At 39.0% G+C, this 17,867-nt stretch overlaps 1 protein-coding gene across 1 annotated transcript in view; it reads right to left on the bottom strand.

Annotated features, from left to right (window-relative positions):
* Positions 1-17,631, bottom strand: part of C8A (complement C8 alpha chain) — a 69,603-nt gene extending 51,972 nt beyond the window's left edge. The window contains exon 1 of the mRNA XM_025912199.2: positions 17,463-17,631. Within this exon, the coding sequence (XP_025767984.1) occupies positions 17,463-17,539 (77 nt within the window). The 5' untranslated portion in view covers positions 17,540-17,631. The remainder of the gene's footprint in view (positions 1-17,462) is intronic.
* Positions 17,632-17,867: the final 236 nt, after the last annotated feature.

Below are 17,867 nucleotides of genomic sequence, written 5' to 3'. Positions count from 1 at the left end.
AGGACTTCTATGATCATGTTGAGTAAAAGTGGTAAGAGTGGACACCCTTGTCTTATTCCTGATGTTAGAGAAAAAGGTCTCCGTTTTTACTGTTGAGTATGATGTTAGCTGTGGGTTTGTCATATATGAACTTTATCATGTTGAGATACGTTCCCTCTAAACCCACTTTGTTGAGAGGTTTTATCATGCATGGATGTTGGATTTTGTCAAATGCTTTTTTCTGCATCTTTTGAAATAATCATATGATTTTTATTTTTCATTTTGTTAATGTGGTGTATCATGTTGATTGATTTATGGATATTGAACAATTTTTACATCCCTGGAATAAATCCCAGTAGATCATGGTGAATGGTCCTTTTATTGTGTTGTTGAATGTGGTTTTATTCATATTTTGTTGAAGATTTTTGCATCCATGTTCAGCAGAGGTGGCTTGTACTTTTCTTCTTTGATAGTGTCTTTGTCTGGTTTGGGTATGAGGGTAATGCTGGCCTTGTAGAATGTATTTGGAAGCTTTCTTTCCTCTTCTAGTTTTGAAATAGTTTAGGGAAAATAAGTATTAACCTTCTTTAAATGTTTCATAGAATTCACCTATGAATCCATCTGGTCCTGGACTTTTGCTTGTTGGGAGTTTTCTGACTACTGATTCAATTTTGTTACTAATAATTGGTCTGTTCAGATTTTCTATTTCTTCCTGATTCAGTTTTGGAAGAGTGCCAATTTCTAGGCATCTCTCCATTTCTGTTAGGCTGTTCAATTTGTTGGCATGTGATTTTTGTAGTAGCCTTTTATAACCCTTTGTATTTCTGTGGTGTCAGTTGCTACTTCTCTTCTTTCACTTCTGATTTTATCAATTTTGGTACTCTTTTTTTCTTTTCTTTTCTTTTTAAATATAATTTGTCAAATTGGTTTCCATACAACACCCAGTGCTCATCCCAACAAGTGCCCTCCTCCATGCCCATCACCCACTTTCCCCTCTCCCCCACCCCCCATCAATCGTCAGTCTGTTCTCTGTCCTCAAGAGTCTCTTATGGTTTGCCTCCCTCCCTCTCTGTACCTTCCACCTCCCTTCCCCTACCCCATGGTCTTCTGTTAAGTTTCTCAAGATCCACTTATGAGTGAAAACCTATGGTATCTGTCTTTCTCTGCCTCACTTATTTAACTTAGCAAAATACCCTCTAGTTCCATCACCGTTGCTGTAGATGACATGTCATATAAAGGGCTAATATCTAAAATCTATAAAGAACTCACCAAACTCCACACCTGAAAAACAAATAAGCCAGTGACATGGACAGAAGACGTGAATAGACACTTTTCCAAAGAAGACATCCAGATGGCCAACAGACACATGAAAACATAGTCAGTGTCACTCCTTATCAGGGAAATACAAATCAAAACCACACCGAGATACCACCTCACGCCAGTCAGAGTGGCTAAAATGAACAAATCAGGAGACTATAGATGCTGACAAGGATGTGGAGGAAGGGGAACCCTCTTGCACTGCTGGTGGGAATGCAAACTGGTGCAGCCGCTCTGGGAAATGTGTGGAGGTTCCTCAAAAAATTAAAAATAGAACTACCCTATGACCCAGCAATAGCACTGCTAGGAATTGACCCAAGGGATACAGGAGTGCTGATGCATAGGGGCACATGTACCCCCAATGTATATAGCAGCACTTTCAACAATAGCCAAATTATGGAAAGAGCCTAAATGTCCATCAACTGACCAATGGATAAAGAAGATGTGGTCTATATATACAATGGAATACTACTCTCTCTTTTTTTCTTGATGAGTTTCGCTAAAAGTTTACCAATTTTGTTTATATTTTCAAAGAACCAGGAGAACTAACTTTTTCTGAAGAGTCAGAGTAGCAGAAAGCCCAGTGGTTAAGAACATGGCGTTCAGAGTAAGAAGACTGACTTTGAATCTTGCCACCTGCTGACTTTGAAAATTTGAGCAAGTTACTTAACATCTCTGAGCTACAGTTTTCCCATCTGTAAAACTTGGTTAAAAATAACATTGCCCAACGGTGTTATTGAAAACATGTTAAAATGCTTATGAAGTATTTGTTAAAGGTTGGCTTTTGTTATTACATGCTAAGATGTCCCATGGATTATCTCATTTAATATCTATAACGACCTTAGGCTGTATATATTATTAGCCCTACTTGTATAGAAGAAAGTTGAGATTTCTAAGAGCTAAGTAGCCCCAGAAATCATAGCCCAGGGGTGACAAAGGCAGAATTTGACCCAGTTTGATGGCAAAGACCATGTTCATTTCCCCATAATGCGGCTGCTTCCTCATTTTATAAATCAGCCAACAAAACTGAGACAGTCAGAGCCTTGCCTGGAATAACAGAGGTAAAAGGTAGACACTGGCCTGTCTACAAGGCCATGTTCTTTCTGTTACCCTCTGCTGCCTCCTCAGAGGTTAAAGAGCTTACCCGGGTCACACAGGGTAAGGTGGACAAGCCACAAGCATGCCTGGCTCCAAGCCTGAGCTTCTTCCCAAAGCGTCATTGCTTCTACCACAGTGTCACAGCCTGGTCAGCCCACTGAGCAAAGTAGGAAGATTGTCTGTTACCACCAATATTATCATAACTTCTGAGAGCCAGGCAGCCTCTACGGTGACAAATGGCACAATTATCACCCTAGTATAGAAAAAAAAAAAAAAAAAGGTGCTCCAAATCTGACGCTAATCATTCCATGAGCTACTAGTCAGAATGAAAGATGGCGTCCAGTCTGAAACCCTAGACAGGGATCCAGGGGATAGTCAGGAAAGTGATGTTCATCTTTAACAATGGTTTCCAAACTTAGATCCCAGGACGCTTCTACACTCTAACGTATTACTGAGGACTCCGAAGAGCCTTTGTTTAAGTGGGCTATCTACTGATTCAAAATTCAAAATCGAAACAGAAAATATGACAATATGTCCTTATTTAAATTTATCATAACAAACCCATTACGTATTACAATATATGCCATAATTTTATTTGAAAACACACTTCCAAGAAAAATAATTGGTGAAACGCGTGTCATTGTTTTACACATTTGCAAATGTCTTTAATGTCTAGGTTAGTAGGAGACACTTAGATTCTCCTTTCTGCTTCTTCACTCAGTCTGTCGCTTTACGTTGCTTTTGTTGAGGTTTAGGAAGAAAAATCAGCCTCATATATTTATATATTTATGGAGCTGAAAATTCTAGATGGGTGAGGAAATTTTCATACTCCTTTTTAGGTAATTGTGGGTGTTCTTTCATACTACACTACAACTTGACAAGTTGACAATTTCTTTTTCTATTTTGTTTTTTTAATGTTTATTTTTTGAGAGAGAGAGAGAGAGACAGAGTGTGAGCAGGGAAGGAGCAGAGAGAGACTGAGACACAGAATCTGAAGCAGGCTCCAGGCTCTGAGCTGTCAGCACAGAGCCCAACGCGGGGCTCAAACTCATGAACCGCGAGATCATGACCTGAGCTGAAGTCAGATGCTTAACTGACTGAGCCACCCAGATACCCTGACAAGTGGTAATTTCTTAAATGTTAGTTGCAATGTGGAATCTGAAAGCATGTCAATGAATTTTTTTTTTTGCACCCCGTTGCATTAAAGCCCACTGGTCTGTGTGTACCTTGAATGGACCTGCCACTCACACATGATTTTTAACATCAGGCATTGGAAACTTGGAAACTGATGGTTCACTATGCATATCTTAAAAATAGTAACACATTTCACTCTACAGTATAAAAATGTCAAATTTATTAATATCACCAGTGATCTCATCAAGCTCATAGTAGTGGATATGGTTTCCAAGGTTTTTTTTTTAATTTTTTTAATGTTTATTTATTTTTGAGAGAGAGAGAGAAAGAGAGAGACAGAGTGTGAGTAGGAGAGGGGCAGAGAGAGAGGGAGAAACAGAATATGAAGCCGGCTCCAGGCTCTGAGCTGTCAGCACAGAGCCTGACATGGGTCTTGAACTCATGAACTGCAAGATCATGACCTGAGCTGAAACCAGACACTTAACCAACTGAGCCACCCAGGCGTCCCTCCAAGTTTTTAATTTTTGTTGGAAAGCTCACATGTTGTTATTTGGTTATTTGGTTTCGATGAAGTGATGGGCTCCCTGTTCAAGGTCTACCAAATAGCTAAGCCTGAATAACCACAGCCTCGCAGCTATCTTGTCAGGTAAAAACAATGTTCCAGGAAACAAGTGGCTACTCTGATGGAACTATTCCAGCAATTGCTTTTCTCAAGACAATCATCATACTTCAGTGCAGTAGAAGTTCTTAATGCATTCTTCCCATTTTGTCACATAGAACAGCTAAACAACATGTATTCGAAGGTTGAGGTTTAATAAAATTAATAACTTTTACTGTTTCAGGGGGGACTTTCTTAAGGAAAACTTCATTTCTTTCCTGTGAGTTTGCTGCCACTGCCTTGATTTGTACCACGACCAAAGTAGTTTTATGCACCATAACTTTTGCACCATCAGTGAAAATATGAGCGCGGTGAAAAGGCCAACTGACTTGGTATTATTGTGATATTGTTTTGAACTCACAGACTCCCTCTGAAAAGATCCTGGGGACTCCCTGGGGCCTATAGACCACACTTTGAGCAACTCTGGTCTATCAAATGACACTAGTGTATAAAACCAGTGCTACTATCCCTCCAAAGAAAATTTCAGTGCTCAGCTCACAATCTTTCCCTCTACCGCAGTTCCTTCCATCGCCATGGGAGACCTCATCATCCCCATAAATGAGCTATCCAACACTCTGCCCCTCAGTCACTCCTTGTCCTCATCTCCAGTGACCTTTTCCTCACTCCGCTATCTTCTATGGTCACATCCTGGTCTTTCTCACTCTCTGAAACAGCTCCTCCTCCAAATCACTAATTTGTCAGTCATCTGTGAATAGTTATCTGGGGGCTCCACAGTCTCTTCTCCCTCTATATTTTATGCTCGAGGATTCCCAGTGCACTTTTATTTGGACCTCTTTGGGGCTTTTAGTCTCTTGACACCTAAGCGTTCTCTCAGTATGATCCTTTCCTATTTTCCTTTCTCTTTATAACGAGTTTTGATTCCATGGTCTGTCATTTTGAAATCATAACTGTGCCCTAAATTCCTGGACTCCACTGTTCCCTTGATCACACCCACCTGTAAAACCCAACCCTGAGTGAACTATCGACCTTATTACCTGATTAACTCAATCTCATAATAAATATCAGTTCCTAGGGCAATATTTTTCAATACCCAGATAAGTTATATACCTGCCTTCATATGATGTGGTCAATCTCTGCCCATTTTCTCAAAACTTAATTATCACACTTGTAATATTTGTACAGTTTCTGTCTTCACCAGATTATGAGTTCTATGAAGGCAGATATTGCCTGTATATTTGCTGCTGATGTTCCAGCACCTATTATGGTGCCAGATACAAGGAAAGTATTCGGTGAATATTTAGGAAAGTGGGGAGGGGAAGAAAGAAGGGAGGGAAGGTGGGCAGAAAGCAGGGATGATGAGGAAGAAAAAAGGAAGAGAAGAAGGAAGGGGGGAGGGAAGGGAGAGTAGACGGAAGGAAAGAAAAGAAGGGAAAGAAGGAAACCAATTTATGGGAAATAGAATGACATTGTTTAGAGACTTGTTTGAACTCGATTTCCAGTTAGAAGCTAAGTAAATAATTCTGGTAACTAGACGTTCAAATGGCTCAAGGTTCTGCCCATCTGTCATTTTTCTGATAGATTTCCTAATAATAAAAGCTTGAGGTATAGGAACATGGAGAAAGACAGGGTTCTAATCATCAAAAGGTGGGAGAGAAGATACAGAGTAAAGGTTTGGGAACAGAAAATGATTCCAGCATTAGTTTGCTTCTCACTATGGAATTGTCGAGGTAATGTCAGTGCAAGCCCACTGAGACTGCATTATGATGTCAAAATGGAAGGAAACAGTATTAATGGATGGGAGCAAAAGCCTAGACAGAGCAATGCTGTGTTGCTGTCGTTTTAAAAGCTTTGTGACATGATGTCTAGACAGAAGCACATACAGTAATGCTATCACTGAAGCAAGAATACAGAAGGTACACAGAACCATTCATTAAGTCATTACAAGGCTCCAACCTTTTAGCCAATATCAATATGTCCAGCATTTTCTCTTATCAGTCCAGCGAATCTTTAAATGTAGTTTATTTTTTGCTTATTACAAAAGTAATACATTCTCTTTAAAGAGAACATAGAAGAGATTATAAAAGAAAAAAATGCCCCCAACCCTGCCACCATTAATATTTTGCTCTATTTCCTTTTGCTTTATTTTCATAATATAATTGAGGTCATACTGAGTATTACATTTTACATCCTGATTTTCCACTTAATATCATAGCAGAAATGTAAACTACTTATGATGACTACACATGGTTCCATTCCTCTAACATCAAACAATTAGATTATTGGGCACCCAATGTTTCCATATCCTCTTATTTCCTGAAGATATATCCTGTGGAGTGGGATGGCTAGGTTGAAGGATACAGGTGATTTTAAGGCTTATGACACTTACGGCCAAATGGCTTTGCAAAATAATTGTATCATTTTTCAATCACTTAGGGAACCGTGAATAAATCTGTGGTCTAGTAAATCTTGGCAAATAGTTTTAACCCGTCTCCAAAAAAAATAAAAGAAGCATCTCCTAGCTGCTGAGAATCTACTCAAGCAATAACACATTTCATACAGAGCACTGGGAGTCAGGAGTCTTTGATTCTCGTTTTAGTTTATATCTACTTTTCTATCTACTATGAGCAAGTTTCTTTAACTCTCTGGCTTTTAGATTTTTTAATCTATAGAATCACCCCCGGTCAATATAGTCAATTGCAGGATTTCTCAAAGTGTGCTCTGTGGCGTGCTCAACCTAGGGTTGAGAAGGAAGAGAAGAAAAATGACATGGTCAAATACGTTCAGATGAATTGCATACAACATGCTACTCTCAGAAATTTAAACTGCAACATATTGAAGGCCCTGAGAAGTCCTGCATTCTAATCTACCCAACCCAGCATTTCCCCAATTTTTTGAACACATCATTTCTTTTTTTCAGGTAACGTCTGTAAGATTGTGTAACACAATTGAGGAAACACTGATAGAACACCAAGTGATTTTGAGTCTACCAAACATGCACTGCAACCCAGTTTCTGCCCCTTACTGAACTTTCATTTTATTATAACTGAAAAATAGTATAATAACCTATGTCTTGAATATGGAGTAAGATCATGTATGTAAAGCCCCAAGCACAAGCCTGATGTACATGTCAGTTTCTACTCTCTAATCTTCTCAACCCTGTACGTGCTCATCAAAACTGTCCACCTTCATCAAAAAGGTATTGAATGTCTACTCTGCATAGGGCTGTGGGTTAGTGAGATGCTACCCATCTGCTTTTTTAAATAGAATGGCACATTGGGCAAAGGGCCTAAAACCTAGAGTTAAACGTGGAATCTGCGAGTCAAATACCTAACCCCAGAATGTGGCCACCACAGCAACTGAAATCAAAAAATGATTAATCAGCTACCAATTTTAGGCTAGAAGATTAGAAGGCCTAACCCTGATTATTGCCAGAGGATCATCCTAATAAATTGACTCAGCTTATATTTAAGGCTGATTGTCACTGATTATATAATCGTGAGGCAGATCCATTCAGTTCTTACAGGGAAATCACATCATGAAACTGAGGTACTTTAAATGGCCTTTGAGAGTTTGCTGAGTCTCCAGCGACCTCCATGTTGCTAAATCCCGTAGAAAGTTGTCTGGCTTGGTCTTAACTTCCCCCTCTGTTAGCCATTGTTTCCTTCTTGAAATCATCCGTTCTGGGATTTCTTCAGCATCACACTTCCCTGTTTCCTCCCTCCCTCTGTTGGCCCGTCCTCTTTGACTTCTCCAAAAACTGGAATGTTTCAGGCCCCAATGTTGCATTTCTTTTCTCTTCCTGTTTCCCTCACTCTTAGGACGGTGAGATCCATTTTCTTGGCTTCCCTTGCCTCTATGCTGATACCTCCTAAATGTAAATCTTCAGCCTAGACTACTCCTCTGAAATCCTCTTTTCTTTATCCAGCTGCCCCACTTTAGATCTCCACTAGGTCGGTGCCCCTGGGGCATGGCAAACTTAATGGCTCCAAACCTCAACTCTTCCTTTTCTACTAACCAGCTTCTCTGGTTCACCCACATCCAAAAGTAGAGCCATCATAACACGCAGTTGCTCGAGCTAAATACTCAGCAATGGTCTTTAATTCCTTCCTTCCGCTCGCCCCCGTATCCAGTGCTTTGGAAATGTCTGTCCATTTTACTTTCAAGGTACGTCTCAAATATCTTCCCTTCTGCGTACCTCTGCTACCAGCACCCTAATTTAAGGCACCATTATCTATCATGAGATCACTGCTGTGGCCTCCTGTGGGAAGACATTCCACTTGAGCTTCCTCCAATCCCTTCTCTGCCCAGCCACCGGGATGATTTTTCCTCCCCTGCACTCCCATTTTTTAAGACCCTCCGGTGTTTTTTTGGTTGGTTGGTTGGTTGGTTGGGTTTTAGTACCCATAGACTGAAGTTCAAAATCCTCATCATGATGTCAAAGTCCTCTGTGATCTGGTGTCTGCCCACTTTTTTGACATCCTGTCAGGGCACAATTCCCTGCTCTCACAGTGTTGCCATCCTTCAGTGCCATGAGCATGATGGGCCATTTCCCACTGGAGGGTCTGAGGACGTGCTGATCTCTCCATTCTCCCTTTCCTTCGCATGGCTTCTCCTGACCATCCTACATCTCTCAGGTTAAATACCACCTCCAGAGAAACCCCACCCACCAGGCTGTCTTTCAATTGCTCTAATATCCTCTGTCAAAAGGATCTATTTGTTTCCTTCATAGTACTTATCACAGTTTTCTTACTGAAATGTTTTGTTTACATGTTAATCTACTCTATCACTACAGTGTAAAGTCCGTGAGGGCAGGAACATTTATCTGTTTAGTTCACCACCTAGTACCTAGCATACCTGGAGTATGGAGAGGAAGGAAGGAAGGAAGGAAGGAAGGAAGGAAGGAAGGAAGGAAGGAAGGAAGGAAGGAAAGAAAGTATTTCCTGTGTGCTGGCAACACACAGAATTCCACACAGAACTTCTAGCTCTAGGAATGTTCCAGGCTTTCCTACAGAATGTGCATAATACTGTTTTCTCCACACAGAATAATCGCACCTCATTCATCTGGCCAAAACTTCCCAGTTCAGCTAAGACTTATTATTCTTCCAGTTAGCTTTCCTTGACCTGCCTGCCCTATGTGAACATCTTGCCACCTACATAGAGCTTCTCATACTTTATCTCCATTCCTACATGGCACATTCTGCAAGGCAGGCATCATGACTACATTGTTCACCATTATAGCCTAGTGCTCAGTGTAGTACTTTGCATCTAGTAGGTTGCATCTCGTAGGAGCTCAGTACCAATGTTGAGTATAAGTATATTATCTCATTTAATCTTATATTATCTCATTTAAGTTTTATAAGAACACTGTGGGGTGGGAACTATTACACCCATTTTATAGGCAAGTAAAACAGATTCATGGGGAGATGAAATAAACCTGCTTAAGGTTATATAGACAGTAAAATGGCAAAGCAAGGATTCTGATGAAGGCTGTTTAACACTAAAACATATGCATTGTTTTAGCATTCCAAGATATACTATGAAGGGTTTCTGACAAAAGGGAAAGAGAGTAATAAAAACAATATTCTAAAAGCTCACCATGTGCCAAGTTCTGTGCTAAGTACTTTATATGAACTCTCTTACCTCCTGTAAAGTGCTCAATGAAATACATATCTCTGTTTCATAGATGACTCAGTTGAGCCTTAGAGAGTTTATTGTCCAGGTTCTACAGCCACTAGGTGGTGAAGCCAGGACTTAAAACCAGGTTGATCTCACTCCATAGCCCATACCCAATGCCATTTGAAGTATAGCTAATAGTTAGTTACCCTGGACAAAAGCGTCCACATTCACAAGACTTGCTTCTGAGTCGAATCCACTACTCCAGTTATTCATATGAGTTAAAAATTCACGTAGCTCTAATACATACTGATTTCCAGTTATCTGGACAACCTTTGAAAATATTCACATGGCCTGGCCCAGGATAGTCGGGTAAACACACTGAGATGCCCATGAAATAGGCAAAATAAAGAGGAGAATCGTGATTTAAACTTCTTAGGGTCCACTGCCTGTATGACCTGTTTAACCAAGGAAAGGAACAAACCCTTGTGGTCATTCCATGTTTGGAATCCTCACTTGTGTTTCATCAGTCACCCTAGGGAATTTTGTTCATTCTCCATCAATAGACATTTTTGGTTGAAAATGTTATATTTGCATTGCTTATCAAAATATGTGTTTAGTTTTGGAAAAAAACCCACTTTTTTTTTCTGGGGGGCAGGTGTAGCAGCAATGGTGGTAATAACACTGATCTGGCAGTTAGAAGACCTGACAATTCCACTGGGTGGCTGAATCATGTAGAGCATGTCAAACTGCTTTGTTTCCTTTCTGGCTCTCAATCAGGGAATAATAATTATAACAATCTTAAAGGGACATAATGAGGATTAATCGGTCAGTATTCTTAAAATGCCTGGCAGAGAAGTCTGGTTGTTATATAACATGCCCCTTCTCTTTCTGGGCTCAGATTCGTTACCTGCAACACAAGTGGATTAAACCAGATGTCTGAGCCAGTCCTAATTCTAAAGACCTGCGATATAGAAATGAAGGAAGCAGCCAACAAGAACTTTAGAAGAGTTACTGCAAATACATCCAGATATGTAAGGAGAATCATGAACACGATGATAAGTGGAAGATGTAAAAGAATACCAAATGAAACTTTTAAAGCTGAAAATCATTACAACAGAAATGAAAATTCATTGAATGGTTTAACAACAGATTAAATACTGCAGAAGAAAAGATTGGCAAAGTGGAAGATACAGTGATAGAAACTATCCAAAATGGAACAAAGAGACAAAAGACTGCCAACAACAATTAAATAAAGGACAGAGTCTCAGTGACCTGTGGAATAATATCAAGCTGTCCAACCTATCTGAAATTGGACTGTCAGAAGGTGAAGAGAAAGATTATGGGGCAGAGCACATATCTGAATTAATAATGGCAACACTTTTTTTGCCAAATTTTGTGAGAACTATAAACCCACAGAACCATACCAAGGTACATCATAAACTGCTGAAAATCAATAATAAAGAGAAAATCATAAAAGCAGTCAATTTTTTTAAATGACATATTACACAAAGAGGAAGAAAGCAGATTTTTCCTCAGAGACTATGCGAGCCAAAGATAATAGAACAACATCTTTAAAGCAATGTAGCAGGAAAAGAAAACTACTCCCTTCGAACTTAATTTTCAACAAAGATATCCTTCAAAATAAAGGCAAAATAAAGACTTTTCCAGATCACTAAAAATGGAGAATTCATCACCAAAAGTCATTCTTCACTGAAAGAAATGTCAAAGGAAGTTATTCAGGCAGAATAAAAATGATATCAGAAGTGGTATGATATTACCTGAAGGTAGCCTGTGATAAATTAATGATGTATATTATAAATCTTATAACAACAGCAAAAAAAAAACAGTAGAATAGCTACTAAATTATTTGGAATTAGAAAAAAAACATTCAATCTAAAAGATAAAAAAGCAGAAACAAAAAACAAATGAGACTAGTAGAAAACAAAAAGATGATAAATCCAAACATATCGGTAATAACATTTTATACAAATGGTATATGTAAACACTACGATTAAAATATAGATTGTTACCCTACCACCCAGCAATTGCACTACTAGGTATTTATCCAAAAGGTACAGGTGTTTTGAAGGGACACATGCACCCCAATGTTTATAGCAGCACTATTGACAATAGCCAAAGTATGGAAAGAGCCCAAATGTCCATCGACAGATGAGTGGATAAAGAAGATGTGGGTATATATATACAATGGAGTATTACTCGACAGTCAAAAAGAATGAAATCTTGCCATTTGCAACAATGTGGATGGAACTGGAAGGTATTATGCTAAGCAAAATAAGTCAATCAGAGAAAGACAAATACCACATGTTTTCACTCATATGTGGAATTTAAGATAAAAAACAGATGAACATAAGGGAAGGGAAGCAAAAACAATATAAAAACACAGGGAGGGAGACAAACCAGAAGAGACTTTAAAATATAGAGAACAAACTGAGGGTTGCTGGAGGGGCTGTGGGTCAGGGGAAGGCTAAATGGGCAAGGGGCATTAGGGAGGACACTTGTTGGGATGAGCACTGGGTGTTATATGTAGGGGATGAATCACTGGATTCTACTCCTGAAATCATTATTGCACTATATAAAACACAAACGCACACACTAAAAATTTAGAAATAGAAAGAAACTTTTTCAACCTAACAAAGAGCATCTACAAAATAACTATAGTTAAAATCATCCTTAACAGTCCAAGCCAAAAGTTTTCCTCTTAAAATTAGGAGTAAGACATGGGGCGCCTGGGTGGCTCAGTTGGTTAAGCGTCCGACTTCGGCTCAGGTCACGATCTTGCGGTCCGTGAGTTTGAGCCCCGCGTCGGGCTCTGGGCTGACGGCTCAGAGCCTGGAGCCTGCTTCTGATTCTGTGTCTCCCTCTCTCTGCCCCTCCCCCATTCATGCTCTGTCTCTCTGTGTCTCAAAAATAAATAAACGTTAAAAAAAAAAAAATTAGGAGTAAGACAAAGATGTCCAGTCTTGCCACTTCTATCAGCATAGAACAGAAGGTTCTACCCAGGACAATTAAGCAAGAAAAAGCAGTAAAAGTAATCCAGATTGGAAAGGGAGAAGTGAAAGTATCTCTATTTGCAGATGCCATAATCTTGTACATAGATAATTATAAGAAATCCACAAACAATATTATAACTAATAAATTATTTCAGCAAGCTGCAGGATATAAAAACAATGTACAGAAATAATTGTATTTCTATATACTGGCAATAAACAATCTGACAATGATATCCAGGAGTCAATCTCATTTACAATAGCCTCAAAAATATTTAGGAATAAATTTAACAAAGGAAGTATCAGACATACACTGAAAAGTACAAAATATCATAGAAAAAAATTAAAGAAGACCTAATTAAGTAAAAAGAAATCCAATATTCATGGAATGGAAGACTTGGTATTAAGGTGAAAACGTTCCCCACACTGATCTGATCTGTAAATTCAATGCAATGCAATTTCAAAATCCCAGGGGTTTTTGTTGTTGCAAAATTGGCAAACTGATTCTGATACTCATGAAATTGCAACCCAGAATAGCCATTAAAAATAAAGAACAAAGTTGGGGGATTCATACTTTCCGATTTCAAAACTTAACTACAATCGGGTGGCTCAGTCAGTTAAGTGTCAGCCCTGATTTTGGCTCAGGTCATGATTTCACAGTTCTTGGCTTTGAGCCCGAGTCAGGCTCTGTGCTGACAGTTCAAAGCCTGTTTAGGATTCTCTCTCTCTCCCTCCCTCCCTCTCTGCCCCTCCCCTGCTCTCTCTCTCTCTCAAAATAAATAAACTTTAAAAATAAATAAATAAAGTATGAAGAGTCAGATAATTTAAAATAAAATTTGGGGAAAAACTCACCACACAAACAATAATCATAAGAAAGTAAGAATATGATATTAATAATAGACTGCAGACCAAAAACAATTGCTACGGATAATGAAAGTCTTTCATAATGATAAGGGGGATAATCATCAAGAAGTCATACTAATTCTAAATATAGATAGATAGATAGATAGATGTAGATAACAGAGCTTGAAAATACATGAAGCAAAAATTGAAGGCACTGAAAGGAGAAGTAGACAAATCCACAAATATAGCTGGAGATTGCAATATCACTTCCTCAGTAATTAATAGAACAAGGAGATGAAAAGTTGAGCAACATTAACAGCCAACTTGATTTCATGACTTAGCACTACACCCAACAACAAAGAAATATACACTTTTGAGCACACATTATATATTCACTAAGAAATCCTATTTTTTATCATAAAACAACTCAATAAATTAGAAGGATTGAAAATTGTTTAAACTTTTCAAAGCAACACACATGCTAAATGTATTATTTATATAAAATATTTGAGGTTGGATATTACAACTTATTTTCATCACCATTGTTTTAAAATGTTTTTTCTCAGCCCCATTTTTTGTTGTTATTCTTTTATTTGTTTGTTTGTTTTTATATGTAATTTATTGTCAAGTTAGCTAACATACGTACGACGTGCTCTTGGCTTCAGGAGTAGATTCCCATGATTCCTCACTTACATGAAACACCCAGTGCTCATCCAACAAGTGCCCTCCTCGATGCCTATCACCCATTTTCCCCACCTCCCTACCCCACTTCCTTCCACCATTAGTTTGTTCTCTGTATATAAAACTCTCTTAAGGTTTGCCTCCCTCTCTGTTTGTAACTATGTGTTTTTTTCTTTCCCTTCCCCCATGGTGTTCTGTTAAGTTTCTCAATTTCCACATGAGTGAAAACATATGATATCTGTCTTTCTCTGACTGATTCATTTCACTTAGTGTAACACCCTCCAGTTCCATCCACGTTATTGCAAATGGCAAGGTTTCATTCTTTTTCATTGCCAAGTAGCATTCCAGTGTGTGTGTGTGTGTACCACATCTTCTTTATCCATTCATCAGTTGAAGGACATTTGGGCACTTTCCATAATTTAGCTATTGTTGAATGCTATCAACGTTGGGGTGCATGTGCCCCTTTGAATCAGCACTCCTGTATCCTTTGGATAAATTCCTAACTATTGCTAGCTCATAGGATAATTCAATCTTTAATTTTTTGAGCCACCCTATTTTCCAGGGTGGCTGTACCAGTTTGCATTCCCACCATTAATACAAGAGGGTTCCCCTTTCTCTATATCCTCACCAACATCTGTTCTTTCCTGAGTTGTTAATTTTAGCCACTCTGACTGGTGTGAGGTGGTATCTCAATTTTTCTATTAAGAGTTAATAGGGGCGCCTGGGTGGCGCAGTCGGTTAAGCGTCCGACTTCAGCCAGGTCACGATCTCGCGGTCCGTGAGTTCGAGCCCCGCGTCAGGCTGTGGGCTGATGGCTCAGAGCCTGGAGCCTGTTTCCGATTCTGTGTCTCCCTCTCTCTCTGCCCCTCCCCCGTTCATGCTCTGTCTCTCTCTGTCCCAAAAATAAATAAACGTTGAAAAAAAAAAAAAGTTAATAATAGGGGTACTATGGTGGCTCAGTTGGTTGAGCATCTGACTTCAGCTCAGGTCACGATCTCATGGCTCGTGAGTTCATGACCCCCTGTGTTGGGCTTGTACTCACGGCTCAGAGCCTAGAGATTGCTTTGGATTCTGTTTCTCTCTGCCCCTCCCCTGCTCACACTCTGTCTCTCTCACCCCAAAAAATCAACATTTAAAAAAACTTGTTTGAGTTTATAATAAGCAAATGGTAAAGAAGACCTTATAAAAATAAAAGTATAAAACCGTATTTAAAAATATAAAATTTAAGAAGTATAATTTATTTCAAAGTATAAAATGTATTTTAAAAATAAAATAAGGGGCGCCTGGGTGGCGCAGTCGGTTGGGCGTCCGACTTCAGCCAGGTCACGATCTCGCGGTCCGGGAGTTCGAGCCCCGCGTGAGGCCTTGGGCTGATGGCTCAGAGCCTGGAGCCTGTTTCCGATTCTGTGTCTCCCTCTCTCTCTGCCCCTCCCCCGTTCATGCTCTGTCTCTCTCTGTCCTAAAAATAAATAAACGTTGGGGAAAAAAAAAAAAATTTATAAAAAAAATAAATAAATAAAATAAAATAAATTTTACTGAAAAAATTAAAGTGTGCCATTAAAATATAAATGTATAGTATCTGTTTTCGCTGTGAGGGTTCACATAAGATTTTATTGGGGGAAAAAAGCATGCCACTGTTAAATTTTTTAAATGTTTTGAAATCACTGACCAGTCTTGAAGATCCATGCCAATTGGCACATTATACATTTGTTCTGTCTGACTTTTGTCAACCAACAGACAAAATGGACAAAAACAAAATGACCATAACAATCACACAAAACTGCTCGCGATAGCCAGCATTGAACTGAGTGCCTCCTCAGGACTAGGCGTTGTCCTAAGTACCTTCATCCATTGTTTTTCTCTTAATTTCCTCCCATTTTACCGCTCAGAACACTTACATAACTTGCCTGAGATCACACAGACAGTAAATACCAGGGCCATAATTTGAACCCAACAGAATTATTTCACCATGTAGTTTTCCATTTTCAAAGCAAGGGTCAGATATACTGGCATTAGATACAAAGACCTCATGATTTCCTACTTCAGCACTTTGTAAAGTATTTAATTGGTTCTCTTTTGCCTTGACTTCAAATTTGCCTCTTCACTGGTCTGTCTTGTTTGATAAGTTCATCAAACATCAAGACTCTTTGTTCATTTTCAAAAAGGATTACAATGAGAAGCTTTTATAATTAAGAGTATCTCAGCAGAGATTTCCTTCACTACCGTTCTCTTGCCTTTATCTCCTAATTCTTAGAGGTAAATTTTCTGATTTTTCAAAGGTGTTTTTGCTTTAAATACAAATTGCAAATTAAGTGCTTATAAAAATGCCTTTCCCCCTTCTGAACTGTTATGTAAAGGCAATCGCTCTTGCTCTAGCATTTAAAAGCAATGATTCAAAATTAAATCACTCAAGAATTTGACTAAAATAGCTCAACTTAAAATCTTCAGTGTTTGGAAGACAAAGACTGCTTTCATGCTATCCCAAAGCTGAAATAAGGGACCCTTTAAGCACCACAAAATACTTGATGTTAATATATAAAAACCTGAAGCCGGGTTGGGCGATTCAAGGAAATGAAATGGGCAAACTTGCAATGTACATATGAAAATATCAGTTCCATCCATTTCCCTACAGCAAAAGGTAAACTCATTGTAAGAATGAAATGACCCAGCATCTCTACAGTTTTGGCTTTCCCAGGATGAGGTTATTAACATTATCTGATTGTATCCTCCCTGAAACACTATGAGAGGGAATTTGTAAGACTCACAAATGGATAAGTAGAGGTTCATTGTCCAACATTACTCAAGAGGATTATTATTTATTAAGCTGAGTATTATTTTATATCTAGGACCTTATTTCATATTCATTGACTCTTATAGACAAGGCAGTATTACCCTCATTTCCAGATAGGGGAATTAACGTTCTAAGAGATTAAATGATCATTCCAGATGACCCAACTCTTGAGTATTAGATCGGTGGTCTGTAGACCGATCCATCTGACTCCAAGGGCATGTTCTTTTCACTGTCCTGCACTCCTTCGCCGGATCCGTGGTAACATGAAAAGAAGTCACATTCTGTCCTAGAATAACTTGTTGCAAACATGGAAGTGCCTTCGCCCCCCACCAGGTGATCCCTCTGTGCAAATTTTGCAGATTTAGGGCCAACTCACCGGTTCACCTTCTCTTGGATAGTTGCCCCAGGCTGACAAGTCATCAAAGACAGGATGAAAACAGCAGCAGCAAGCATCTCAACCACCCTGTATCACTTAGAAGGAATAAAACTAATCAGAGAGTTGGAGCGAAAGACGTCTTTGCGCCGGGACCTGTAAGAGCCATCGAATGTTCGGAACTAACAGAATTCACTCAATTCTCATTGAGATGTGGTTAATTAGTGACTGGGGTATTGATTAGCCAAACACCCTAAAATCCAGGACACCAAAGGTCACTGTTTTTCAAACCTTTTGAAAAGTAATATCCATATGGTTGAGGAAAGGAGGATTTTTAGCCAATACCAGTTTAGCAAGGAAGTCTTCTTTTTGGAATGAGGCAAAGCCAAATCAAGATACAGTTGCAGA

Source organism: Puma concolor, chromosome C1 (genome assembly GCF_028749965.1).
Source record: "Puma concolor isolate L17-30 chromosome C1, mPumCon1.1.hap2, whole genome shotgun sequence".
Taxonomy (NCBI): Eukaryota; Metazoa; Chordata; class Mammalia; order Carnivora; family Felidae; genus Puma; species Puma concolor.
This window is presented reverse-complemented; position numbering and strand designations above follow the sequence as displayed.